The sequence below is a fragment of the Lepidochelys kempii genome, chromosome 24, assembly GCF_965140265.1.
Source record: "Lepidochelys kempii isolate rLepKem1 chromosome 24, rLepKem1.hap2, whole genome shotgun sequence".
In the NCBI taxonomy this organism is placed as follows: Eukaryota; Metazoa; Chordata; order Testudines; family Cheloniidae; genus Lepidochelys; species Lepidochelys kempii.
The window spans coordinates 10441263-10468763 of NC_133279.1; the positions used below are offsets into that span (position 1 = coordinate 10441263).

A 27501-nucleotide genomic window follows, 5' to 3' on the forward strand; every position below is an offset into this window, starting at 1 on the left:
GAGATGGGCCCATCCTCCATACACCTGTGCCCTGCCCGCTCCCACGCCAGGCACAGTGTCAGCACTGTCATGGCAGGGTATTCGGCCCTGCTCTTTATGTAACAGACTTTCCAACTGGCCTCACTTGGGCAGGGTGCTTACATAACCCTGGTCGCTGGGGCGGGGATTAGCTCCCATGGCAGCCGGACCCAGGCAGTTCCTGGGCAGCGAGCCAGCTGTGTGAGTGCAGGGCTGGGGAGCAGCAGGAAGGCAGCCGGCTGGCTCACCTACCTTCCGTGAGCTCCTGCTGGGCCCGCGAGGTGCTGGGCTGCTCCTGGAGGAACTCCTTGCGCAGGCAGTAGTCGCGCAGAGGCTTGGTGCTGCTCAGGCACTGGAGCACAGCGTTCATGAAGCACTGCAGGGCACAGGCAGGCAGTCACGGTGGGCCCCATGCCCCAGGTGCTACCTCCCCCAGCCCTCTGCATGCAGCTGGGATTGGCCCGCACAGGAGGGGCTGTAGTTCCTACTGGACAGGAGCCATGGAGAGCGGCAAGCCCAGAGTGCAGGCTCGTGGGCACCGTTACCACCCGTTACCCCGCTCAGTCAGCTCACCCTGCCAAGCTCTGCTCCAAGCATCCCCCTCCTAACCAGGCCATCCCAACAGCCACACATCTCTTGCCACTGTGCAGAGACCGGGTTGGCAGCAGATGTAGCAGGGACACTGATGGGCTCCCAAAGGAGGAGGCCACCCACAGTGAAGCAGATCGGTGATGGGGAGGAGGGTCCCTCGAGATCAACCTACCCACCAGGAAGACGGAGTCACTGGCCATGTGCAGCTGCTCAACCACCTCCCAAGCTAGACTCAAGCTGCTGCCGCTCAATGCTGCACGAGGGCTTCTTGGAGCCTCTCAGACAACACAGGCAGAACTCAGCTCAGCCAAACCCCTGCAACCTGGGCTATAGGACAATCTCCATCAGCAGCACAAGGCCTCTGACACGCAGCAGTGACACTGTGCTAGACACAGCAGGGTTTGGGCAGAGGGCCCAGTGCAGCCTGGGATAGTTTAGTGCCCTCCAGCGCTGGGGCTGCAGGGAACAGCCCAGAGGCAACTAGCCCAGGGGGTGCAAGGGGAACCACAGCTGGGTGGGAAAGGTGGCTACAGGTGAGTCAGCTCCACTCACCGCACAACTGCTGGCTCCTCCATGCAACACAGGCATGGCCCTTTGATTGGACTCAACGGGGTGGTTGTATTGGCATGTGCAGGCTCCAGCCCACCACACTGCTGGCGGTAACAGGCGCAGCCCCTGACCACCGCCCCCATCCGCCTGTCCCAGCCCAAGGGCTCTGGGAGCCCATCTGTACTTCTGGGGAAAGCTGCTGCACTCCCAATCCCACAAGGATTAAAGCAGGCAGGCAGGCGCTGGCTCAGAGATGGTGACAGTGGGAGAACAGTCCCTGGTGAGCAGTATTCCAAGGGCGCTCTTCAGGGAAGGGACAGACCCGGGAACAACGAGAAAGGGAGATGACTGCGGGAGGTTACATATACCATGATGACATTAGACTCATGTGAGAAACTACAGCATTCAGTGATCTCAGATCTCCGTGGCAGGGCACCCCCACGGGAAGGGGCACTCTCACATGGCACATCAGGGAATCATGGCTGCAGTCACGTAGAATCTAGGCAGCCCAGGTCTCCATTCTCTGCGCTTTGCATCACTGACACGAGTGCAAAGCAGGTGTGAAACACCACAGTGCTGCGGTCATCTTGCCCTGGTGTGAACACTGCCATGAGGTCTGCACAGGGAGAATCAGGCCGGACCGGGAGGTGCAATGCGGGGAGGATGCGCTACCTCGAGTCCTCCCAATTCCAGCTCCTCTGCATGTCAGACACTTTCCCAAGCACCAACTGCTATTTTTGACACCACCAAAACACAGGCTATGGGCTTTTCAGAAAGCCCTCTACAGAGGACAGCCTGCCCTGCCAGTATGTGGGGGGGGGGCGGGGGGGGCCTCCCGCTGCCCAGGGCTCCCCAGCACCAAACACCAGGTGCTTACCGTGTTGCCAAGATTGCGGAGTCCGATGTGCCCAGAGCCCAGGAGGAGGGTGTGGTGCGTCTGAGAAGACGAGAGAGAGACAGGATGAACACCTGGGAGAGGGACCCTGAAGTAGCTAATTCTAGCATGAGCAGGAAGAGTCTGTGCCAGGAGGATGGCCACACACAGCCAACCCATTCCCCCTACACACACATGCGCACACAGCCAGCTCATGGCCCCCAGAGGCTGGAAGTGTCCCACTGCCTACAGCCAGCAGAAGGAAGAGCATGGTGCATTACCTCACTGGTCATCAGCAGCAGCCCCATCACCGCCGTGTGTACCACCGACTCCGAGATATCCGCCCCCTTGCCCTGCAGCTCTCGTTTGGTGGCCAACGTGCGGTGCAGCTTTCGAGGCAGCTCCACGAGGGTAGCTCCCTGCAGGCCTGGCATGGCTCCTGCCGCACGGAGGAGCGGGCAGCTGGAGTGCTGAGCTTGCCCTACAGCACCAACTGAAGGGACCACAGGGCCCTCCCTCTGCCTCTATAAACCATCAGCTCATTAGCTGATCCGATTTCCCCTGGCTATTCCGGGCCCTGCTTGAGGCTCATCTCTGTGGGATTAATTAGCAAGGAGAGCTACTTTGGGGACAATGGGTGTTTGAAGAACCATGGAACAGAGAAGGAAAATACAACCAAACACTCACTGACCATGCAGCAGGCACAGCTGGGGATGGGGGTGGGGAAGAAACCAGCTACTCTGGGCCAATCTGTCTCAGGGCTGCCATAATCCACTGGATTGCTAGGTGAGAACATGCCAAAGTTCCGCACAGCCAGCTAGCCCTGTATGGGGTGGCAGGCCATGCCTGGTGGTCAGCCCCATGCCTGTGCTCAGACAGATTACATAAGAGATTTCCTAAAAGGAACAGATTACACTTGTGGTGCCCGGTGGACATAGCTGGGAGGGTCTCTTGCTAGGAAAGAGGAGCTGCAGGCAGGGACTGAGGGGAAGGTCTGGGTCAGGCCACTGGGGAATCCCAAAGCCTGTAGATCAAGATTTGAGTGAGCATTTGGACAGTTTAGGACAGTTTGATCAGAGCCTTGGACATCAGACCTGTTGTAGCCAGAGAGATTGAGGGGCCTTCGCCATCTATCACCTCTGTGGTTTTGCACATCACTCACCACCACCCCCACCCCATCCCCTGCACACATCCTTGAGTCTCCTGAATGAGCAATCCAACAATTCTCGGGGCATCTGTTAACTTCACATGCAATACCACTAGCTAGATGGCTTCACTGAAACCATAAGCTGGTTCTCTGCCCCTCCCACCCAGAAGGCTCCCCAGCGGATGGAGTGCTGGATGCAGTTCCTGAAGCAGCCAAAGTTGCTGCTGCATGTCAAGTCAGGACCCTCAGGGATATCACCCATGCTGGGACTGCTTGCTTGCTGGCATGTTGTGCTCCTGCTCAGCAGAGCCAGAGACCCCCCCTCACCAGACTTCCTGAAGGCCCGGTGACTAAATTCTGATGCAGTCCAGTCCCCACAGGCTTGCATGTGCATGAGGGCAGGTAGGATGCTGAAAACATGGTATGGTGGAAGGATGCTCCTGGGAGAAGCATGGCCAGACAAGGGACTTGAAAAAATCACTCCACCTCCTAGTCCCAGCTGCCAACCTTTCTGAGGCACGTCACCCTCCCGCCACCCCAGTGCACCCAGCTATTCTGCCTCGTGGCAGCATCGTTCTGACAGCAGCAACACTGTCTCTCGTTATGTAGGAGGCAGAGTGCTCAGCTGGATGGGCAGATCTGGGGGAGTCCATGGTGGTGCTGGCTTTCGACTTGCCTGCTCAGCAGGTTGAAGCCGGAATCATAGTGACCACAAGCTCATTTTCCCTGGATCCCACCCACAGGTGCTGGGTTCTCATGGAACGAGGAGGCTGGGGGCAGCTTGGGGCAAAACCACAGAGCACCAGGGCTCAGGGGGAGCCTTCGGCCTAGACTCCTCCGTGGATAGTAAGGGCTTGGACAAGATGGGAGAAAGCCCCCCTCCCCCTTGAGGAAGCCCCAGATTGCAGCCCCCAGACATCAGGCCAGGCACTGCCACTCTCTAGCAATCAGCAGTAATGAGGCTCATCCGCCCCAGCAGGCCTGGGAGCAGAGCACGTGGAGGACGGCAACGCGGAGTGCTACCCGCCACACTCAGTAGATTTCAAACAGCAATTACAACAGACACCTTCTTGTCGGGCCTGCTCGGAGCTGGAGACGGTACCTTCCCCTGGGGTGGGCTCCCAGCCGCTGGGACATCCTGAGGGTGCAGGTACTCGGAGACCTGAGGATCGGGGGTGTGAGTCCTGGTGCAGCTCTCAGTGCGGACGGAGAGCAGCGCGCCTGCAGGCCTCCCATCCAGCCCAGGAGACACACTGACCCTCCTGAGCGAGGAGCTCCGCTGGAGAGCCAAGGGCCCCAGGCCCAGCTTTTGGCTGCACGGCGGGCTGCGGTCCCGGAGCACCAAGCGGCTGAGCACCATGCTCAACTCCTCCCCTCGCCCCCCTGCCTGGCTCAGGTCCCCAATGCTGATAGACTTGGAGCGGGCGAGATTGTTCCTCCTGCGCTCAGAATCTCGTTCCACCAGCAACACTCCTGATGGCATGGAGAAGGAGGCGCTGCCTGACATGGTGCCAGGCTGTGGGGACTTGGGCACCTTGACCGCATGGTCTGCCTTCATTGGCCCTCGCCGGGGCACTGAGCCCCGCAGCTGGTCGCTGCGCTTCGAAGCACGGCCCCTTTCGAGCTCCTGCTTCTTCCCCCGATCGTCCAGTGGGCTGGGCCGGGGAGGCAGCGGGCGAAGCTTGGGAGCCATGGAGAGCCCATTGGCCAGTGCAGGGGAGACTGAGGCATGGCGCTCCTGGCTCACAGCCCGGTGTCCGTTCAGGAGCTTGGCGGTGGCCTTGGGCTGCGATGTGATGACCTGCTCTCTAGCCCGGCTGACCCGGTGTTCAGAGGCCTGGGGCATCGTAGAGACAATGGAGAGGAGAACCCTGGGGAGAAAGGGAGAAAGACGAGTCAGCACGGCGGGTCAAAGCCAGTGTCAGTCAAACGGAGCTCAGCTACTGGGAGGCAGGACTCCAGGGTGCCAATGCCAGCTCCAGGAGGGCAGTGTGGTCCAGTGGGTTCAACAAGGGAATGGGAGACCAGGCTCCTGGATTTCAGCGCCGACTCCCTGTGTAGCCTGGTGGATTCTCTGTAATTCGAAGCTGGATAGCTACATTATGGGAAGCGGAAACCTTCCTCTGCAGCATCAGGTGCTGGCCATGGCTGAGGCACAGATGCTGGGCTGCAAGGACCGGGGCTCCGAGCCAGCACAACTGGACGTACCTCTCACAAGCTGCAAGCGTCTCTTCCCCACCAGCACCAAGCTCACACCCCTCCACGGTGGCTGTCCAGGTGGAGATTCCCATTGGCTGAGGCCCTAGAACACAAGACAGGATGATCCAGGCACAGGCTCCCATGGCTGTTTCATCCAAGACTTCTGGCCATGAGAATCTCTGGGAAATCCTCTGAAAAGTAGCTGGGCAACAGAGCCCAGCCCAGAGCAGCTCAAACTGGCTCGTGTCACAAGGGAAAGGGAGGAAAGGCCTGCAGTGAGACAGGCCCCATCGGACTCCACCCAACAGAGTAGGATACTGCACACCTGGGCGGGAATGGTAGGGTTTCCTCAGGAGGGCAACAGGTCGTGCTGCTAGTGAAGAGAGAAAGCTGGGCACAGGCTTTCCCTATCCCACAATGCACCAACACCTTCACACAGCAGGGCCAGGAGTGACTGCGCCTAGCTAGAGGCAGCATCATGCCATCTACCCCCCTTTCCGCTCTGCTTCAAGGACAGTCTCCTGAGACGGCCTTTTACGCCCCTTTCAGCAGGTTTTCAAGGGAGACAGTTAATGGGCTCTGGTGCCTTCCAGCCAAGTCCACCAAGCTCCAGGCAGGGGTAACTAAGGGTATGTCAATGCTGCAATTAAAACCCCCAGCCAGTCTGAGCCAGCTGACTCAGGCTATGGGGCTATTTACTTGCAGTGTAGATGTTCAGGCTCGGACTGGAGCCCTGGCTCTAGCACCCTGCGAGGTGAGAGAGACCCAAAGCTGAGGCTGCAGCCCAAGCCCAAACATCTACACTGCAGTTAACAAGCTCTTAGCCCAAGCCTTGTGAGCTTGAGTCAGCCGCACAGGCCAGCCACGAGTGTCTAATCACAGTGCCGACATACGCTCCGAGGCCTTGCCCGCTAACTGCAGCTAGGTCAGAGGTGGGCAGGTATCAAGTGGCTTATGTGGCTAGGGTGACCAGATATCAAGTGTGAAAAATCGGGACGGGGTGGGGGGTAATAGGAGCCCATATAAAAAAAAGCCCCAAATATCAGGACTGTCCCTATAAAATCAGGACATCTGGTCACACTAGATGTGGCCCTCAGGCTAAAAAGTTTGCCCACCCCTGAGCTAGGTGGTCTGTGCAGAAGGAGTCAGTGAGTCTGTGCTTCCTGCAATTACTGAGCAGGAACCTGCACCACTAGGGGGCTCAATGGGTGCCTTGTGTCAGCCTGACAGAGAGGCCAAGGGCTGAATGGGTCCTGGTAACCAGACTCCTCTCCCACAGGGGTATCTCCATGGCTTGGCTAAGGCACGTTAGCAGTCCCAGTTTGCTCTCCGGCCGCCTGGTTCCCAGGCTCTCATTCAGACTTTTCCCCACTCAGTACTGCTGTCAAACCCCCTCACCTCTCACTCAGCTGAGCTGAGGGATTTGGGTGAGTGAGGCACTGAACTACAGAGGTGATTAGCGTGAGTCACTAGTCAGGACATGGGTTGCCAGTTACTCCCACCAACCGCCTCTGGCAGGGGCTGGGCTTTGCCAATGCAGAGCTCAAAACCAGAAGCAGTGCTTGTATCTGGCAAAGAAACTTACTGATTCCCGCACTCCCACGCTCTAGAACAGGAGCACTGGCCCATTCCTGCCTTCTGGCATCCAGCACAGAACAGTAGAGGGCACAGACCACACATAATGAAGCCAGCCAACACTTGGTATATAGGATCGAAGACAGCTAGAAGCCTTAATTAGGGTCCATTGGCACAATCCTGTACACCAGTGGTCCCCAACCTTTCTTGTGGGAATAGCATATTGCTATTCCCAGAAAACTGTGGCGGGCGAAAAGCGGCAGCGGGAAGAAGCGTTGCCGCCAAAATGCAGTGGCGGGGTGTCTGGCGGGCGTACAAAAATGCCCCGGCGGGCACTGCATTGGGGACCCCTGCTGTACACTGTCATTAACTGGCTAATGTGTATGCATAATGTTGCCATCTTCTGGATGGAATCAGACCTACTCAGCTGTGTGCCATAAGCCTGATACTGCTAAAAGCTGATCGAGATTCCCTTTTAACTCAAATAACAGAGGTCTATGTTTTTGGAGCAGGAGGATTAGTGTTTTTTCTATCCCTGATGTCATCATGAAATTCCTACCGGTCCAGCATAATGGCAATTGGAAAGCCACAAATGTGTCAATAGCAAATCCCCGCAATACACATTGAGATAAGAGGGGCATGATCCATTTGCAATTTGCTTCAGGAAAACCAGCACAGGCCCCTGCTACTGCTCAATGGCCTCAAGACAGAGTATATGGTATTTCAGAAAGGGAAAGCACAAGGGAGTGCCATGAACTGGGACACCAGGCCAGGGCTTCAGAGCAGCTGGCCAGTCAAAGCCAAAGTGACACTTCCCCTTGCAAGTAGGATGGCGAAGTTTGCAGATTCTGCCCATCCGAGCTTGGCATTGGTCAAGTTGCCAGGAGCCCAAGGGTTGCCCAAAATTTGTATAAAATGGAGAAGGCTGCATCTGCCTTCCATCTTATACCTAGAGGTGCAACCCACTGCAACTACAGATCCCAGCATGCTGTGCTCCCTCTCAAACTAAGCGGCCATGCTGCGTGGCTCGCTGGGACCAGTAGTCTCTTCAGGCCGCACTTCCACAGACAGCGCCAGACAGCAAAGACATTTAACTCCTGAGGCAATCTCTGTACGGATCACTCAAATAAAGAGAATTTATTTTCTAAACTTTCTGTGATGTTCCCCCACCAGCCACACTCACCTCCCTCACTCCTCATCCTACCCAGTTCACACACCCCTTGCTGCCAGCCAGCCTGCCCCTTACCTGGAGGGAGAGAACCCAGGGACAGGGGGCAGGGCAGTGTCCTTGTGCAGAGCCCAGCTACCAATCATTCCAGCCTTCCTTCACCCTGCCCCCCAAACCACATCTACGCTATGTGACCTCCAGCTCCCTAGAGACCCCCTACAGCCCCAGCCCCCATACACCATTCCATAACCCTATGCAGAGGCATCTCTCATCATCCCTCAGCCCCTAGAGAGAGAGAGAGTAATCACCCTATATACAGCTCCCATATACACATTACACCCCCATGTGGAGGCCCCAACCCCTATAGAGTAACTCCCTGTATACAGCCTCCCATACATACATTATCCCCTATATGCAGGCCCCAACCCCCATAGACTAACCCCCACATATACATTGCACCCTATAGGCAAGCCCCAACCCCAATAGTTACCCCTATATACAGCCCCCCTATATACTTCACCCCCCATCCCTACAGCCCGAGGAAACCCCCCTAACCCCACATACCATGGAGGGTGCCCACCCCCTCCGAGGCCCTGGGGGGTGGGTCAGGCCCTACCTCCTGCAGGACGCCATAGCAACAACTCCCGCACCAGAAGCCGCCATCTTTGTTTCTGTCCCCACTGCCCGGCTAAGAGCTACTTCGGTCGGTTCACGGCGCATGCGCCTTCATCCGCAGCCTTCGGCTTCTAGGCCTAGTCTGCGCGTGCGTCAGCGTCCTGCTCTAGTGACACATGCCCGTCGCCATGGAGGCAGAGCGGCGTCCTTCCCCCCTCCTAAAGGGGCGGCAGCACCGGCAGGGAAAGTTATCGTAGGGTCGCCGAGGCTCCGGCGGCTGCTGTCCAAGGGGACTTTGGCACCAGATTATCGTCAAAAGCACCCCCCTAGGCTGAGACATACGAGGGGAGCACCTATGCTGGGGGGCACGGGATATACCACATCCCCTGGGGGGGACCCCTGTGCTGGGGGGGAACGAGACATACCACATCCCCTGGGGGGGACCCCTGTGCTGGGGGCGGGGAACGGGATATACCACATCCCCTGGGCCTGGGGGGACCCCTGTGCTGGGGGGGGGATGGGACATACCACATCCCCTGGGGGGGAACCCTGTGCTGTGGGGGGGGGGAAATGGGACATACCACATCCCCTGGGGGGACCCCTGTGCTGCGTGGGGGAGGGTATGGGACATACCACATCCCCTGGGGGGGACCCCTGTGCTGCGGGGGGGGGGGAACGGGATATACCACATCCCCTGGGCCTGGGGGAACCCCTGTGCTGGGGGGGGGGGGAATGGGACATACCACATCCCCTGGGGGGGACCCCTGTGCTGCGCGGGGGAGGGTATGGGACATACCACATCCCCTGGGGGGGACCCCTGTGCTGCGGGGGGGAGGGTATGGGACATACCACATCCCCTGGGGGGACCCCTATGCTGCGGGTGGGGGGATATGGGACATACCACATCCTCTGGGGGGGACCCCTGTGCTGCGGGGGGGGATATGGGACATACCACATCCCCTGGGGGGGACCCCTGTGCTGCGGGGGGGGGAGGGTATGTGACATACCACATCCCGTGGGGGGACCCCTATGCTGCGGGTGGGGGGATATGGGACATACCACATCCCCTGGGGGGGACCCCTGTGCTGCGTGGGAGAGGGTATGGGACATACCACATCCCCTGGGGGGACCCCTGTGCTGCGGGGATGTGGTATGGGACATACCACATCCCGTGGGGGCCCCTGTGCTGGGGGGTACGGGACACACCATGTCTATGCTACCAGGGTGGGGAGATGCAGCATTAGATGTGTAAATAAAAGGGATAAGACCCAACTGTGGGCCACCCTGCCCACTGAGGACATGTCTCTTGGCATACCTGAGGGTACACTAGCATGTCCCATACCCCTTCCCAAATGCAGGGGTCCCCAGGGATACTGCAGGGAAATATTACACTAAACTTGTGCATGGCTGAGATCCGCTCATGGCTGAAGAAGAGCTGGCTGAAGCTGAATTTGAGCAGGAGAGAGGTGATGCTGGTGCAGAGGACAGTACTTTGCAGAGTTTGCAGCCACAGTGCAGTCTCCTTCGACTGAAGGGTCACATCCGTAATTGGCTAATTCCATTTGTCAGTTTAGGAGTACTTTTGGGTTCCTTGGTGATGCTGAGCGCTCACATAGCAACTGCCCAAGTAAAACTTTCCACCATCTCTGGTTGGCTGGGAGACTCCGTCCCACCTTGGCAGATGATGACCTGGCCTAAATTATTCATGCCTTCATCACCTCTCAGCTGGATGGCAGCCATGTGGTAGGCTGGGCATGAAGGCTTGGCACTCAGGAAACTCCAACTGGTACAGAACATTGCAGCCACGTCTCTTCAGCGACACAGACTGCCACAAGCACATCAGATCTGTCCTCTGCTCCCTATGCCGGCTGCCACAGAATATCAGACCAAGTTAGAGTTTGCGGTCTTTATCTTCAAAGATCTCCATGCCCTGGGCCCAGGATACTTAAAGACCGTTTAGAGCTCCAGGACAAAGACCATGGTCAACAACTTCACTCCTCTGGCTCAGTGGAAATCTCAACTATAAGAGTAAAGCTTGTCTGGGCAGGAGACAGAACTTTCTCCAGGGGTGGTCCAAGACTGTGAATGAATTCCCCCGAGAACTAAGAACTGTCACAAACCATGTCACTTTCCATTCCAAGTGCAAGGCATATTTCTTTGCCCCACCTTCTCTAACAGAAACACATGGCAACAGGTATAGTTATAAATGGTAATAGTAGTAGCCATCAAATAACATTTAAAAGAAAGCCTATCAAAACAAGACTCCTCTGCACATGCTTCTTCTGGGCAGAGAAGGAAAGACCAAGCAACAGGTCACACATGTCAGTTACGGTGCTTACTGCATGACTGGCAGATGCTCAGCTAGTACAGTGATGAATGAAGTATAAAATCCTATAGAGAAGAGAACTTCTGGTGCTGATTGTGAAGAAGTTGGGGATTTTTGTAGAGTTTTACATGAATAGTGTGTGCGCTCCTCAGTTTCCCTGTGTGCTGCATGTTTAACAAGGTGGTGGGAGAGGGTTTGTTGTTGCACAGGACCAGGTGTGACCTCACCTAGCAGCCTGGACCCCCAGAGAACAGCCTGGAGATGGGGAACCTTAACAACCGGTGACCTGGTGACTAAGAGGCTCACCCCAGCTTTGCAGTCAGCTGGTTCTGGCCAGTGGGATGACAATGGGCTGAGGAGAGAGGACCCCAGCGACCTGACCAACCAGTTCCAACCAGAGGGGAACAAAAGACTGAAGAGAGAGGGCCCCAGCAACCTGTTTACCTGGGACAGAGGACAAAGGACAGGGGAGGAGCTGTTGGGGCCGATGATATCGGATGCTGAGCTGGAAAGAGCAGGGTCTCTGGACTGGAGAGAGACAGCAGGCAGAGCCCACCTGTATGCGGGAGAGAGTTAGATGTGCTGTGCTGAGGGAGGCCAGGCCTGAGGGCCCTGAGAGTTTCCTATGCTGGGTTCAGACATTCAATAAACACTCCTGTTTTATGCTGGCTGAGAGTTGCTCTGATCTAGAGATCAGGGTTGCATTATTCCCTCTGGAAGTGGAGGCCCCAGGGATCCAGCGCGGGTGGAGTCCCTGAGGGGACCCACCGCGAGAGACAGGTGTGCTAAGGCTCAGAGAGGTGTGGTTCCAGGAGGTGGAGGGGCTTAACCCCCAAGAGACAGTGGACCACCGAGAAGGGCTGTCGAACTGAAGGGGATTCTCCCCAGGGACCGCACCCAGCCAAGAGTGGGCAGGACCTGTGAGTCTGTGACATTGATCAATGGATATTTATAGTTTCAACAAACACCTGTTTGATATATCTGTGTGTTATAATTCTGAAGAGCTCATGCTGCTGGCCCCACACACATGTCAATATCCCTTTGTACCACACTGAAACAGCAGGATATGGGGGCTGTGAAATGGGTGAGAAGCCTTTCCCCCACTCTGCAAACACTGCATTGCAGACAGTTATCCCCCTTATTGTGAGATCTTAACACTATCAGCACTGTCTGTAACAAGGAGGAGGGGGTGTGCTGTGGGAAGGGGGGAGGTATTGGGAAAGAGGAGGTGATCCATTATACAGTCTTGCTAGCAGTAATTCAGAATGGATTTAGCACTTTTTGTCTGTGTTTTATACACAAAACTTCAGTGGCTGGAAGCTGAAGCTAGACAAATCCAGATGGAAATAAGCAATGCATTTTTAACAGTTTTCAGAGTAACAGCCGTGTTAGTCTGTATTCGCAAAAAGAAAAGGAGTACTTGTGGCACCTTAGAGACTAACCAATTTATTTGAGCATGAGCTTTCGTGAGCTACAGCTCACTTAACAGTGTGAGTAATTAACCGTTGGAACAGCGTACCAAGAGTTGTGGTGGATTCTCCATCACTGGCCATTTTAAAATGAAGATTGGATTTTGAAAAAAACACGTGCTCTAGTTCAAAATACATTATTTTGGAGGAGTTCTCTGGGCTGGGTGATCCAGGAGGGCAGACTAGATGATCGCAGTGGTCCCTTCTGGCCTTGGAATCTATAAATCCATGAAAACAGGTCTGTATGTTACCATGGAGAACTGCTGCTTGGTGATCCCAGATACAGCTGAAGATGCCAGAGAGAAAGCAACTGCTTCTTCAAGGAACTTTTCTTAGGAGTTTGGGACAGTTAAATAAACTAATAATCTGCAATTCTCTTTCCCATTTGTTAGTTTGCAACCACAACTGGAAACCTGTTTGTGTATTTTCAGGATGTTTGGGTGCGTGACGTAGCTATGCAATAAAACAATGGCTCTTTTGAATGTATCTATGCTTCAAGTGGCTTATCCGTGTAATAGGATCCATGTTCAGGGAAGTTCTCTTCCTGCGTTCTGCTGGTGCTGGAGGTCAGACTAGATGATCAATTAACAATGGTCCCTTCTGGACTTAAGCTATGAATCTCAGTTACTTTGAATATCTGTTTAGCTGTTTTGGGAAGGGAGAAGAATGGGGTACGGCAGTAGCTCTCAACTTTTCCTGATTACTGTCCCCCTTTCAGGAGTCTGATTTGTCTTGCATATCCCCAAGTTTCACCTGACTTTAAAACTACTTGCTTACAAAATCAGACATAAAAATACAAAAGAGTCACAGCCCCACTATTACTGAAAAATTGCCAACTTTCTACCATTTCTACCATATCATTATAAATCAATTGGAATATAAATATTGTACTTACATTTCAGTGTACAGAAATACAGAGCAGTATAAACAAGTCATTGTCTGTATGAAATTAAATGTCACCTGTTGTAAAACTAGGCAAATATCTAGATGAGTTGATGTGCCCCCTGGAAGACCTCTGCGGATGCCAGGTTGAGAACCACTGGGGTATGGGTTGGTGGCATGTGTGTGTGTGTTTATGTCTTTAAAAGTAAAATAACTAGTGTCATGTAAAACCTGGACATTTTCCCCGATTCCCTCCCCATTAAGGACAGGGTGAGCCCCTGCATACACTTAGTGATGTTTACTATGCACCTGTCATAAATATAAAGGGAAGGGTAAACCCCTTTAAAATCCCTCCTGGCCAGAGGAAAAACCCTCTCACCTGTAAAGGGTTAAGAAGCTAGGATAACCTCGCTGGCACCTGACCAAAATGACCAATGAGGAGACAAGATACTTTCAAAAGCTGGGGGGAGGGAAAAACAAAGGGTCTGTCTGTGTGATGCTTTTGCCGGAGACAGAACAGGAATGGAGTCTTAGAACTTAGTAAGTCATCTAGCTAGATATGCATTAGATTCTGATTTCTTTAAATGGCTGAGAAATTAAGCTGTGCTGAATAGAATGGATATTCCTGTCTCTGTGTCTTTTTGTAATTTAAGGTTTTGCCTAGAGGGATTCTCTATGTTTTGAATCTAGTTACCCTGTAAGGTATTTACCATCCTGATTTTACAGAGGTGATTCTTTTTTACTTTTTACTTCTATTAAAATCCTTCTTTTCAAAAACTGAATGCTTTTTCATTGTTCTTAAGATCCAAGGGTTTGGGTCTGTGGCCACCTATGCAAATTGGTGAGGATTTTTACCAAACCTTCCCCAGGAAGTGGGCTGCAAGGGTTGGGAGAATTTTGGGGGGAAAAGACGTTTCCAAACAACGCTTTCCTAATAAATAAACCCAGATAAACGTTTGGTGGTGGCAGTGGAAGTCCAAGGGCAAAGGATAAAATAGTTTGTACCTTGGGGAGGTTTTAACCTAAGCTGGTAAAAGTAAGCTTAGGAGGTTTTCATGCAGGTCCCCACATCTGTACCCTAGAGTTCAGAGTGGGGAAGGAACCTTGACAGCACCATTAAGAATTAATAAAATGATTTTAATAAAATTATCCTGTTTGCGTGGCTTTTAACTGTAACAATTTAAGATGTAGCTGTATTACAAGTGCTTTCTCCATTCATGAGTATAAAGGGTTAATCAGAACATAAAAAAGCATATATACATTGCCAATACATGTGCTTTCTTTTTGGCTTTAAAATCAGGTATAAAGCACTAGTCTGATGTGAGAAAATTTTTGCAAAAGTCCTTTCAGGACCCACAACCCCCAAGTTCTGTAGCCAAAGGGCTAGGAACATCGTCCTGCTGTGTCTGAAGTGAACTAAAGACGGGCATCTATTTGGAATATTTGTGGCTGCACCCAACACATGCACGTTATCACTTTGATTGCAAAAACATAAACCATCTACAGAGGCAGAATACAAGACTCAAGAGACTACAAGACTCAAAAGAAATGGGGTGACCTACTGCCTGTATTAGATGAGCAATTGCCCTGTTTGAGGAAAGATGGGGAAAATGGGATGATCTGATTTTAAAAGTTGATTGACAGAACTTTTACAAACCCCTATGAATATCTATGTGAACACATACATACAGTGCCTCTGTGCTGCCATAGTCCCTACTTGTTATATTAGTTTCCTCTCTTTTAATACTTAAGAATACCAACATTTCTGTTTACCTTTAAATACAAAGCCTACCCTTTGCTTTCTAAGAAAAACTGTGTAATAAAAATATATCACTGATCTCACAGATTATTAAAAATCCCCTTTACAACATCCCAGGGCAGCCTTTTACTTGCTTTTCAAATATTCACGTGGAGAATCATCCTGGGAGGTTTTAGTAATGCCTAGACCTACCCCTGTCCCTTTTCCCTTTATCCGGCTCTTTGCAAGTATTTTAAGGCTTCCTCCCCTCTCTTTGTACACTGGCACTTTTCCAATTGTTTTCTCTGCAGTTCTCTGTCCTTTCTAGGGACAGTGCCATGTATCACTCATTGGGGCCATGCCCCAAATGCCTCTCTAGGTAGGGAGGGTAGACTCTAGAACAGGGGTTCTCAAACTTCATTGCACCCCGACCCCCTTCTGACAACAAAAATTACTACACAACCCCTAGAGGGGGGACCGAAGCCTGAACCTGCCCAAGCCCCCCAGCCCCAGGTGGGGGAGGGGCTGAAGCGCTAGGACTTCAGCCCCACACAGGGGGCCTGTAACCTGAGCCCCGCCGCCCAGGGCTAAAGCCCTCAGGCTTCACCTCCAGCCCCAGGCGGTGAGGTTTGGACTCCGGCCCCCAGCCCCAGCAAGTCTAACGCCAGCCCTGGTGACCCCATTAAAATGGAGTCACGACCCACAGCTTGAGACACACTGGAGCAGGGGTCTCCAAACTTTTTGAATCGTGCACCCCCACGGCCAGCTCTGGGGAAGCGAAAAAAAAAAAAAAAGAAGAGCTACTGCCGGCGTGCCGCCAAAGATGGAGCGGGGAGAGCCGCGCGGCCGAAGACGGAGCGGGGAGAGCCGCGCGGCCGCCGGCGTACCACCGAAGACGGAGAGGGGAGAGCCGCGCGGCCGCCGGCGTGCCACCGAAGACGGAGCGGAGAGAGCCGAGCGGTCGCCGGCGTTCAACCAAAGACGGAACGGGGACAGCCAACCGGCCGCCGGCGTGTGGCCGAAGACGGAGCGGGGAGAGCCGCGCGGCCGAAGACGGAGCGGGGAGAGCCGCGCGGCCGAAGACGGAGCGGGGAGAGCCGCGCGGCCGAAGACGGAGCGGGGAGAGCCAAGCGGCCGAAGACGGAGCGGGGAGAGCCAAGCGGCCGCCGGCGTGCCACCAAAGACGGAGCGGAGAGAGCCGAGCAGTCGCCGGCGTTCAACCAAAGACGGAATGGGGACAGCCAACCGGCCGCCGGCGTGTGGCTGAAGACGGAGCGGGGAGAGCCGAGCGGCCGAAGACGGAGCGGGGAGAGCCGCGCGGCCGCCGGCGTACCACCGAAGACGGAGAGGGGAGAGCCGCGCGGCCGCCGGCGTGCCACCGAAGACGGAGCGGAGAGAGCCGAGCGGTCGCCGGCGTTCAACCAAAGACGGAACGGGGACAGCCAACCGGCCGCCGGCGTGTGGCCGAAGACGGAGCGAGCGGGGAGAGCCGCGCGGCCGAAGACGGAGCGGGGAGAGCCAAGCGGCCGAAGACGGAGCGGGGAGAGCCAAGCGGCCGAAGACGGAGCGGGGAGAGCCAAGCGGCCGCCGGCGTGCCACCAAAGACGGAGCGGAGAGAGCCGAGCAGTCGCCAGCGTTCAACCAAAGACGGAATGGGGACAGCCAACCGGCCGCCGGCGTGTGGCTGAAGACGGAGCGGGGAGAGCCGAGCGGCCGAAGACGGAGCGGGGAGAGCCGAGCGGCCGAAGACGGAGCGGGGAGAGCTGCGCAGCAGCCAGTGTGCCACCGAAGACAGAGCGGAGAGAGCTGAGCGGCTGCCGGCGTGCCGCCAAAGACAAAGCGGGGAAAGCTGACCTGCCGCCGAAGAATGAAAGGTCCAGGAGCGCTGCTGCCGATGTACTGGCAGCGCTCCTCCTGCCGCGCACCCCCATGGATGGTCTTGCGCGCATCCCACTTTGGAGACCACTGCCCTAGAGGACCTCAGAGCAAGAGGATTGGATCAGGCCCGTCTCCAGTTATTCATGAGGGAACATACACTGGAGAGATTTGTTACTGTTTACAAACAGGCATTTCTCCCCATAATATGTTTCTTTGCACATCATTTAAAACACATTTCTCTCTCTCTCTCTATTTTAATTTTCTCACCCTTCCCCCCGTGTTTCTTTACCCTCCTCAGCGCTGGTGCTACTTACCAGCCATTGGTTTTGCAGTCCTGGGCCTCACTCTAACTGTAATCACCTCTCTCCCTAGGCAAGGTGAGCCGCCCACTCGGGGCACAAAGGTTAGGTCAGGCCCCAGGAGGGAAAAGATGAGGTTGTAACATCGCAGTTGGGATGTCATTGTGTCTGGTGACATCACGTCCAGTGACATCATCACTCCAAAGACGTCATCATCCCCCTCTCGCTCAGTTTCTTGTCTCGTCCATTGGCCTCCTTTCGACAGAGGCTAGAGGTATTACGGATGTTTGCAAAGCAGCTGACGGCCTGCTCCGCACACAGCATTTGTGCTGGTATGGTGCTACCGTAACCTACACACCCCCTGGGTGAGGTGCTCTGTCCCATCCAGTGGCTCCAAGACCACTTAGAGAGAGAGATAAAATGAGTCTGCTCTACAGCCTTGGCTAGCAGCCAGGATTATTAGGGGTATTACAGTAACTCCTAGGAGCCCCAGCCCGTGCCAGGCATTGTGTATTGTTATTTGTTAGGTAGATAAATTAAACAGTCACCAGGACCAGATGGCAATCACAAGCCTATAAGCAGTGATGAGCTGCCAAAATCTTAACAACCGGTTCCCTATACAAAGTTCTGGTTTAAGGGCTGTGCCCCAGTATGTATTTTTTGTACCAGTAGGGTTACCATACGTCCGTATTTTCTGCAGCTGCAGGCATGGGGGTGGCTGGAGGCAGGGGCTGGCTGCAGGCAGGGGGTGCAGGGGGTGGCTTGAGACAGGGGCTGGCTGCGGGCAGGGGGTGCGGCAGGGGCTGGCTGCAGGCACGGGGTGCAGAGGTTGCTGGAGGCAGGGGCTGGCTGCGGGCAGGGCAGGGGCTGGCTGCAGGCAGGGGGTGCGTATGGCAGGGGCTGGCTGGAGGCAGGGGCTGGCTACAGGCAGAGGGTGCAGGGGGTGGCTGGAGGCAGGGGCTGGCTGCGGGCAGGGCAGGGGGTGCGGCAGGGGCGGCTGCAGCCGGGGGTGCAGGGGTGGCTGAAGGCAGGGGCTGGCTGCAGGCAGGGGGTGTGGGGGTGGCTGGAGGCAGGGGCTGGCTGCGGGCAGGGCAGGGGGTGCGGCAAGGGCTGGCTGCAGGCAGGGGGTGGCTGCAGGCAGGGGGTGCGGGACTGGCTGCGGACAGGGGCTGGCTGCGGGCAGGGCAGGGCAGGGGGTGCGGCAGGGGCTGGCTGCGGGCAGGGTGGTGGGTGCTCGCTGGGGGAGTGGCTCGGAGCAGCCCGAGCAGCAGGACACAGCCCAGGCCCAGCAGAGCAGCCGGGGACCCACTAGGCAGCATCGGGAGCCCCAGGGCAAGGGGAGCAGCAGCAACAGGGCTCGTGCCCAGGGCCCGGCAGCAGCCCATATGGCTCCCGCAGTGCAGCGCCCCCGGCGGCCGGAGGAGGAATTACATCACTTCCTGGCCGGAGCCCATCAAAGCCTCAGCGCCCCCTGCAGGGAAGCGGGTTAACAACCAGTTCTAAAACTGCTTCAAAATTTAACAACTGGTTCGGGTGAACTGGTGCGAACCGGCTCCAGCTCACCACTGCCTACAAGCCTAACTTCAGTACCAGGCAAACTGGTAGAAACTACAAGAAAGAACAGAATTATCAGACACACACATGAACACAATCTGAGTCAAGCAGAGGAAGAGTCAACATGGCTTTTGTAAAAGGCAATCGTACCTCACCAATCTACAGTGTTAGAATGCTTTGAGGGTGTCGATGAGCAGGGAGACAAGGATGATCCAGGGGATACAGTATACTTGGATTTTCAGGAAGCCTTTGACAAGTTCCCCCACCAAAGGCTCTTATGCAAAGTAAGCAGTCATGGGATAAGAGGGAAGGTCCTCCCATGGATCAGTAACTGGTTAAAAGACAGGAAACAAAGGGTAGAATAAATGGTCAGTTTTCGCGATGAAGAGAGGTGAATACCGGGGTCCCCCAAGGATCTGCATGGGGACCAGGGCTGTTCAACATATTCATTAATGACCCAGAAAAAGAGGTAAACTGGGAGGTGGCAACATTTGCAGACAACACAAAATGACTCAAGAGAGTTAAGTCTAAAGCCGACTGCCAAGACCTACAAAGGGATCTCACAGAACCGGGCGACTGGGCAACCAAATGGCAGCTGAAATTCAATGTTGATAAATACAAAGTAATGTGCATTGGAAAAACTAATTCCAATTATATAGGGGTTCTCAAACTGGGGGTCGGGATCCCTCAGGGTTATTACACAGGGGGTCACGAGCTGTCAGCCTCCACCCCAAACCCCGCTTTGCATCCAGCATTTATAATGGTGTTAAACATAGAAAAAGTGTTTTTAATTGATAAGGGGGGTCACATTCAGAGGCTTACTACTTGAAAAGGGTCACCAGTAAAAAAGTTGGAGAACCACTGCAATTATACATATAAAATGATAGGATCTAAATTAGAAGTTAGCACTCAAGAACAATCCTGGAGTCACTGTGGACAGTTCTCTGAAAACATCTGCTCGATGTGCAGCAGCAGTCAGAAAAGCGAACTGAATGCTGGGCATCATTAAGAAAGGGATAGATAAGAAGACAGAAAAGATCATGTTGCCTCTATATAAATCAATGGTACGCCCACACCTGGAATACTGCGTGCAGTTCTGATCACCTCATCTCATAAAAGATGCATTAGAACTAGAAAAAGTACAGAGAAACGCAACAAAAATGATTCGGGGGATGGAACAGCTTCCACAGGAGGAGAGATTAAAAAGACTGAGAGTGTTCAGTTTGGAAGAAAGATGACTGAAGGAGGATACGATGGAGGTCTATAAAATCATGCCTGGGGTGGCAAAATTGAATACAAAGTGTTACTTACCCTATTCTAATAACACCCAATGAAATTAACAGGCAGGTTTAAAACAAACAAAAAGAAGTACTTCTTCACACAACACAGAGTCAACCTGTGGAACTCCTTGCTATGGGATGTTGTGAAGGCCAACAGCATAACTGGGTTCAAAAGAGAATTAGATCGGTTCATAGAGGATAGATCATTCAATGGCTATTAGCCATGATCAGAGATGCAACTCCGTGCTCCAGGTGCCCCTAAACCTCCAACTGTCAGAAGCTGGCACTGGACGACAGGAAATGGTCACTTGAAATTGTCTTGATCTGTTTGTTCCCTCAGAAGCATCTAGCACTGGCCACAGTCAGAAGACAGGATACTGGGCTAGATGGACCATTGGGCTGACCCAGTACGGCTGTTCTTATGTGTGTATGCAGGTGTATTACGGTAGCACTGAGGAACCCCAGGCATGGACCAGGGCCTCACTGTGCCAGGTGCTACACGTTATTTATTAGGTGTATTACGGTAGCACCTAGGCCCCTCAGCCATGGACTGCTCCCTCCCCTACTCCCCATGCTAGGTGCTGCACAAACCATTGATCTAGCCCCCAGCTGACACCCCCTTGTGCGATTCTGTGCAGGTAAAAGCTAGGTGGCCCAGTGACATGTTATGAAGCGAGGGAGTTCTGGCCGGGTCTCTGCTGGGGGGGTGCCCAGTGCTGGGAGTCATATTGCAGCAGCAAGCGCCCAGAATTCTCATCCTGTTGATGCCGCTGCCCATACAAGCTGTCACTGAACAATGCTCCACACGACCAGGCAACCGCAAGGGGAGGGGGAGCAAATGGCCTGCTCTGGATTCCATGGTCTGGGTCACAGGCTGCCTCCTCCCACTTAGGGGCACGTCCCCCATCCGCCCCGCAGATCGGTGCAACTGATGCCCAGTAGCCTCCTGATGAAGTTACTGAGGGCTCCCACCCTTGCATAGGAGAGGCCCAGGGTGGCACAGCCAGGGAGGGGAGCTCGTACACCCAGGGGGGCCGAGTTAAGAAGTCCTTTAGAAGAACTGGACGGAGTCTCACACGCAGGGGCCAGTTGGGCTATGCATTGCTGGGGGCGGCACTGCAGGCCTGGCTAGCACAGCCCTCCACTCACCAGTATGGTGAATTGGAAACCGGTTCAGTTACAAGCCATCTCTTTAAGCAGGAGGGACCAGGAAGCATCAGGATGTTGCAGCTGGTGCAGCAGCAGCAGGGACTCAGTGGAGCTGGCTAAAGCACGCTACCTCAGCAGGATGCAAACCCCTGGCAAGAGCCCCCAGGCGTGGCAGCAGCCAGGGAGGCCTTAGTCAGGCTACAGTTTTTATTGGGGGATGTTTGGGGGGAGATTGGGCAGCTCCCCCTTACAGGAACTGGGCAGGGGTTACATGGAATGGGAGCAGACAGGAATTGTGAGTCCCCAGCACAGTAGGTGCAGTGCCCTGCACTGAAGGCAGGGCCGCGGGGCCAGCTGGCTGCTGTGTCTGCATGGAAGGACAAGGTCTGAGCACCGAAGCATCTGGAGCCACCATGCAGGCCTCCACCAGCCTGGACCCCTCACTTCTCCTTGTGCTTGATGAGCCCCTTGGCGATCAGGTCCGGGATCTCCACTGCCAGCCATGGGCCCAGCTGCAAGGCAAAGAGCACAGGGGGACGTGAGTGTAGCTCAGACACAGACTCCCCCCATCCCCCCCACTGACGGAAACGCACCCCCAGGGCCATGAGATGGGCCAGCCCAAACTTGGGCACGTTCCTGGCCCACAGGGGCTTGAAGTGGTCAGTCAGGCAGATCTTCCCTCCCCTGCAAGAGACAAAAGAGATGTGAGGGAGAAGCCCCAGCCACGGAAGGCACTGAAGGGAGACAGAGCCTGGCTCGTGGGACCACAGGAGACGCGGAGGGGAGACAGAGCCCAGAGCCTGGCCTCGTGGGACCACAGGAGACACTGCCATAGGGGTGTCAAGCCCACTCAACCCCAGAACGGAGCTGCAGCTCTCATAAGCCTGGCCCCATCCCAACACAGGGAAGCTTCCTCTGCCTCACCAGGACGCCCGGGGTTCCACTCAGACATGGCATCTCCTCCACTTCCTGTCCTGCATCAAGGGGCTGCTTTCCTGTCCTTTGAGCAACAGCTGCCATGTTCCACCCCAGAGGCAGCTGCATTTACCAACAGCTGAGACTCCTCCCATAGCCTATACACATCAGTGAGATGGAAGAAGCGATATAAAGACAGACCCAACCAAAGCCTAGGATCTGAGCTAGAAGCTCTGGTCCCTAAGGCCTGCAGAAAGTGGAGGTGGAAGCGGGCAGGGCTGCCTGACCTGTACATCTTGGCGGTTTTCCCATCCAGCTCTGGAATGGCGATTTCAGGGGCGGTGGATGGGTATGTGACTGGAATCTGCAAACACAAAAACCCGTTCAGTGTGCCCATGGTCACGCCAGCCCCCTCCACCCGTCCCCCCCGCCCCTGTGAACAGGGAGCAGTATGCGTACCCTGAGTTCCCAGCTGCTGCTCTCTCTGCTCAGCCACAGCTGGGAGCATGGAGCCTAGGCCCCTTGTGAGCTCCCCAGTGAGTCTGCATTCCAGATGCTGAAGTGGAAGCTCGTGGGTAGGCGGGAGGGGGATGTCCTAGTTTGGGAGGGGCAGGATGGGGCAGGGCCCCATTGAGGCAGAGCCCTTTGCTAGCCCCACATTACACAAAGTTCCCTGACACAATCCCATTGGCCTGATTCGTGGTGCATCCCATTGCAAAGCTCTGTGTAAAGGGCTCCCTGCTCTCAGCTCCCGGCTTGCTCAGGGGCTGGGCTGCACTAGCCAAGTCCCATAGCACTTCCTGCTCGCTCTCGCCCTGCGTGGTGGGCGATTCTCTGCCCCTTCCCGGTTAGCATCCTTGGTGTGTTCTCTTCCTCAGCCCCTGGTGCCTGTGGCCCAGGGGGACAGTGATGCTGTGAACCTAGCCAGGGCCAGCTCCCACCTGCTCCCTCTGGTGCCGCAGGGAGTGGACAAGAAACCCCTCCCTTCCCCAGCCTCGGAGCAGGGCAGGGGGGCCCTCTTCCCTCAGATGCCCCTGCCCCAGGGACACTCACGTCGAACTCGAGGGCAAACTCGTACTTGAGCAGGTCATGGATGTACCAGCACTTCCCGAACCACCTGCGAGAGAGAGAGAGACGGGAAGGAGGGGCAGGGAGCTCCGTCTGTTCAGCTTGACAGAGGCGCGTAAGAGGTGACATGGGGAACAGAAATCTGACAAGTGAAGGCTCTTCAGTGCAGCAGACAAAGGTCTAATTAGACCCAGTGGCTGGAAGCTGAAGTTCAACTGTTGGAACCAAGGTAGTGAGGGATTCTCAATCACTGGCCATGTCAGACTCAAGATGGGATGTTTTGTTAAAAGCTCTGCTCTGGCTCAAACAGGAATGAATTCCGGGAAGTCTCATGGGCCATGCTTTGCAGGAGTTCAGATGACATGGTCATCATGGTCCTGTCTGGCCTTAGCATCTATGACGCCTGCCAGCACCATTGTGGGCTGGCACCCACCAACTCCACCTGCTCTCATGGGAACAGGCCCCATGTGCAGTTGGAAGGGAACGAGTGCGGCCACTGGTTACAAAGACTGGGAGCCAGGACTCCTGGGTTCTATTCCTGGCTCTGCCAGAGATTTGCTGTGTGAGCGGGCGCATGTAGCTTCCCCATCTGTACCGGGGGAACAGACCCCTGATCCACTCTTGGGGGTTAGCAGCTATAAACCGAGCCCTTTGGAAGCCAGCACCCTGGCCCCTTACAAGACCCAGGTGGAGTTAGCGTAGGAGGGAGTTAGGTAGTGTGGGTTTGGAAGAGCAGAATGGACCACTTGCACCTGCAGGGAGCCTGGGAAGCTGAGGAGGTAATTAGCTCACCAGCTGGATAGCTCTGGGAAGAAAGCAAGTAGTACAAAGGCTGAGCCAGGGGGCAGAAAAGGGGTTCTACAAAACTGCTGCTATGCTGTGATGTACCTGAGACATAAAGAGCAACTAAGACGCTTGGGGGAGGCCCTGCTGGACCTTAATCTACAATGAGGGCTCCCAGGCAGGGTTTCCAGGAGTTGAAGGTGGCAGAGGGGGAGCTAACTAGCTGGATGGCGAGGGAGCTCTCTGCATCGCTGCTGCAGCCTGGCCCCGTTCTTGATGGCACTCAGTTGATCCAGGCTCCATCCCATCAAACTAATGAGTCCCTTCGTGTGTGTGCACATGGGGCACTGAAGCCAACAGAGCAACACTGCAGGCCAAGGCTTCTCTGACGTTGACAAAGCCTGGGACGTGGCAGCACCACAGGAGGCAGGCAGGCAAGCGGGGGTCCATTCACAGCCCCGGGGTTGGTGGCTGGTAGTGAGAGCACAGGGGCAGGCGTCTCTCTGCAGCGTCACTAACAGCTGGGCCGAAGCCAAGCCCCGGTAAGAGAATGGCAGAGTGGCACATAGGGGACTGATGTCTATCCTAGCCCCTGAGGAGCCCTGGGTGGAACGCGGGGGCATCACAGGGAGCACCATGAAGTCATTAGCTCACCTGGCACTAGGTCACAACTCCAAGAGGAGCAGACGGACAAGCTATGACTGGCAGCCCATGGACACGTGGGGCACCCAGCTGCACTGTACTCCCTCCCGCTGGGCAGTACCAACCCCAACTGCTTGACCCCCAACACTCTTGTAGTGTATGCAGCCAAATGGAGACTACAGCTCCCAGCATGCAGTGCTCCATCCTGACCCATGCAGTCAAGCCACATTGCCTGGAGGTCCCTAGCTTCCAAAGGCCACATCTCCCTGCTACTGAAGAGGGCAGCTGCAGCCTGTTCCCTTGTATACACATTGGGGGGTGGCCCTTGAGCTCCTGGCGAAGTGCCACACAGCCCAGGGACAGGTGGCATTTCAGTGCCTCCTGCCACAGGAAGCACAGTGCAGATTGGATCACTAATCACCTTGTGTTCTCTGTAATGGGAACATGTTCATATTTATTATGTAGGGATGTTAAATGGCCCCCAGGGGCCAAGGGGACTGAGATTATTTTTTGGTGGAATAAAGTATAATAGATTAGGGCACAACCTGGGGGAGCTGCAAAAGGGACTTGTGGCCTTCCTGCTCCTTGTGGATGGAGGGAAAGCTGGGGGAGGGGCAGGTCTCTGCATGCTTTGCACAGTAGACATTCAGATCCCCTCAACCCCAGAGGGGTCTCTGGCCAACCAGAGCGCTAGCAGGATTAGGATAGGAAGGATGTGACACTGGGGTGAGAAAGGACTGTTCAGAATTCCTTTTCTTTTTCATGCCTCTAACTCCAGTCCAGCAACTATCAGAAGGCAAGACCTGTTTGCCAGAGACTCAGCCCCCTGCTCCTTTTTCAGTGAAGGGCCACAACAACTCCCAGTGCAGACACAAGGGCTCCCACAGGACTGGGACTTGGTATGCTCACAATTACTCAAAGCATAGAGAGGGGCTATAGCAGAGGAAGCCCATCAGAGAGACGGGAGGGCCTAGAGCCATGGCAGCCACAAACACGCCCTGCAACCTATCCATGCCTACCTCGTCCCTTCCTTGTTAGACTCCAACCTGAACCAGTCGTTGTCAGCGTTCTTGTTGTTTTCCACATACTGGGAAGGGAAAGACTAAGGCAGTGAGTGGGTACAGGCAACCCCATGAAATCAAAACCCCCATACCATGCAGTTTGTGACTAGCCTCCCAATCCCCTAGAAGCTTGCACAGAAATCAAAATTCCTGTTCCCAAAATCTATGTAGATAATGGAGATCTCTCTGGACATGTTTACTGTGTAGCCATGTTCCTTGCGAGGCAGAAAGGTCTGTTGCTGCTGTGGTGAACACCAACTGTAAAAGTCCTGCAGCCAGCAACATGAGACTGGCACTAGCATCACACAGAGCCATCAAAAGCAGACTCTATCAAGCCCTGAGGTACTGGACATGGGGCAGACTGTAGGATTCCTGGGTACAGTTACTGCCCATGAGATGCCCTTAGTACACAGGCCTGGCCAGGCACCACAGGGAGAAAACGTTGCTGGTTTCCAGGTGACCTGTCCTTTGAGCTACACTAACTGGAGAGTTTAGAGAAGGTAGGTGCCCTGTGGCACCCCAATATCCCTCCAGGAGATGTGCTTCACTCTGGGCCCGAGTGCCAGCTATGCTCCCCCCACAGATCCCTGCACTGTGGGACCACTGCAGCCCCCAGATGCCTTAGGAGTGGGTCAGAGTCTGCACCCCATGGAGCACAGGGAATCTCACTGGGGCCTGGCTAATAAACCAGAGACATGGGGGGCAACCACAGGTCCTCTACAGAGATGGGGTGGAGGGGGCAGCCCCAGGTCCTCTGCAAAGATGGGGGAGGGGCAGCCCCAAAGGGAGGAGGACAGGCAGCCCATGTCCCCTGTAGAGAGATGGGGGGGGCACATTTGAGTGTAACTCTCTCTGGCCACCGTCTGGGAAAGGCCACGTCAGCACGAGAGGGGCGCGTGCTCCCCACAGTGAGGGCTCTTAGCCCGGACACCGGGTGGCCCCACAGGAAGGGGCGACCCGTTCCCCCAACCAGAGACCCCGGGGGCAGAGCGCTGACAGGAAGAGGTTTCCGCCCGGCCCCTTGGCCGGTGACACCCTCCCCGGAAGCGGAAGAGCCTGACCTTGATGAGCGCCTGGTATTCCTCCTTCAGCCGCTGCACCCACAGCTCCCGGTCTCGGGGCCCGGCGTTCGTCCTCAGCAGCGGCAGCTCCGCCACCACGCGCCGGGTCGCCTCGTCCGCCATCTTTACTGGGGGGGGGGGGGGGGGAAGGACCGGAAGTGGTGTCACAACAAGGCTCGGGCTGGGCAGAGGTGCCATGTTTCCGGAGGGTACCGGAAGTGGCCGCGCGCACGGGCTGGGCAGAGGTGCCATGTTTGTTGATGGCAGCGCTGGAGGGGGCGGGGCTGCGGAAGCCGTGACCAATCCGTGCTGAGCTCCCCGGGACCCAGCCGCGCCCCGCCCCCTCAATGCCCAGCGCTGCCGGCGGCCCGCAGTAACTCGTCATTGCCGGGAAACCCGCGCGAGCCCCGTCGTTCCCCCCGATGCTGCCCCGCCCCTCTGGTGTACTGGGCAGGCGCCTCCCCCCCCCCCCGGCCAGCTCCATGCTGCCGCGAGCGCCCCGCGCGCTGGGCTCTGCAGCTTCCCCCGCCCGCTGCCGCTGCCGCCCCCGTTACGCTCCCAGACCGGGAACCGTTTTAAAACTGGAGTTTTATTAAACTCGCTCCCGATGGCAGCATCGCTGCCTGCCTCACAGCAATGGGTAGCCCTCAGATAGCCGGC

General features: G+C 55.5%; 2 protein-coding genes across 7 annotated transcripts in view; both read right to left on the bottom strand.

The window, feature by feature from the left end:
* The window catches only part of USP21 (ubiquitin specific peptidase 21), a 32457-nt gene extending 11048 nt beyond the window's left edge, over nt 1-21409 (bottom strand). Inside the window, exons 1-5 of one of the 6 annotated variants that reach the window (XM_073323388.1) lie at nt 21312-21409; nt 5388-5481; nt 4246-5050; nt 2036-2095; nt 271-394 (exon numbers count right to left, since the gene is read on the bottom strand). In XM_073323388.1, coding sequence (XP_073179489.1) covers nt 271-394; nt 2036-2095; nt 4246-5050; nt 5388-5470 — 1072 coding nt within the window. In that variant the 5' untranslated portion in view covers nt 5471-5481; nt 21312-21409. Of the gene's footprint in view, nt 1-270; nt 395-2035; nt 2096-4245; nt 5051-5387; nt 6093-8685; nt 8818-21311 lie in introns of those variants that run through there. The other 5 variants (XM_073323389.1, XM_073323386.1, XM_073323390.1 and 2 more) reach the window with 5 other exon arrangements.
* A 95-nt stretch (nt 21410-21504) lies between these two features.
* On the bottom strand, nt 21505-27260 carry UFC1 (ubiquitin-fold modifier conjugating enzyme 1). Its single transcript, XM_073323391.1, has 6 exons — nt 26842-27260; nt 25739-25806; nt 23280-23343; nt 22514-22590; nt 21905-21995; nt 21505-21823 (listed from the first exon to the last, which is right to left on the bottom strand). The coding sequence occupies exons 1-6, from the start codon at nt 27091-27093 to the stop codon at nt 21752-21754; spliced, it is 624 nt and encodes a 207-aa protein (XP_073179492.1). The 5' UTR covers nt 27094-27260; the 3' UTR covers nt 21505-21751.
* Nucleotides 27261-27501: the final 241 nt, after the last annotated feature.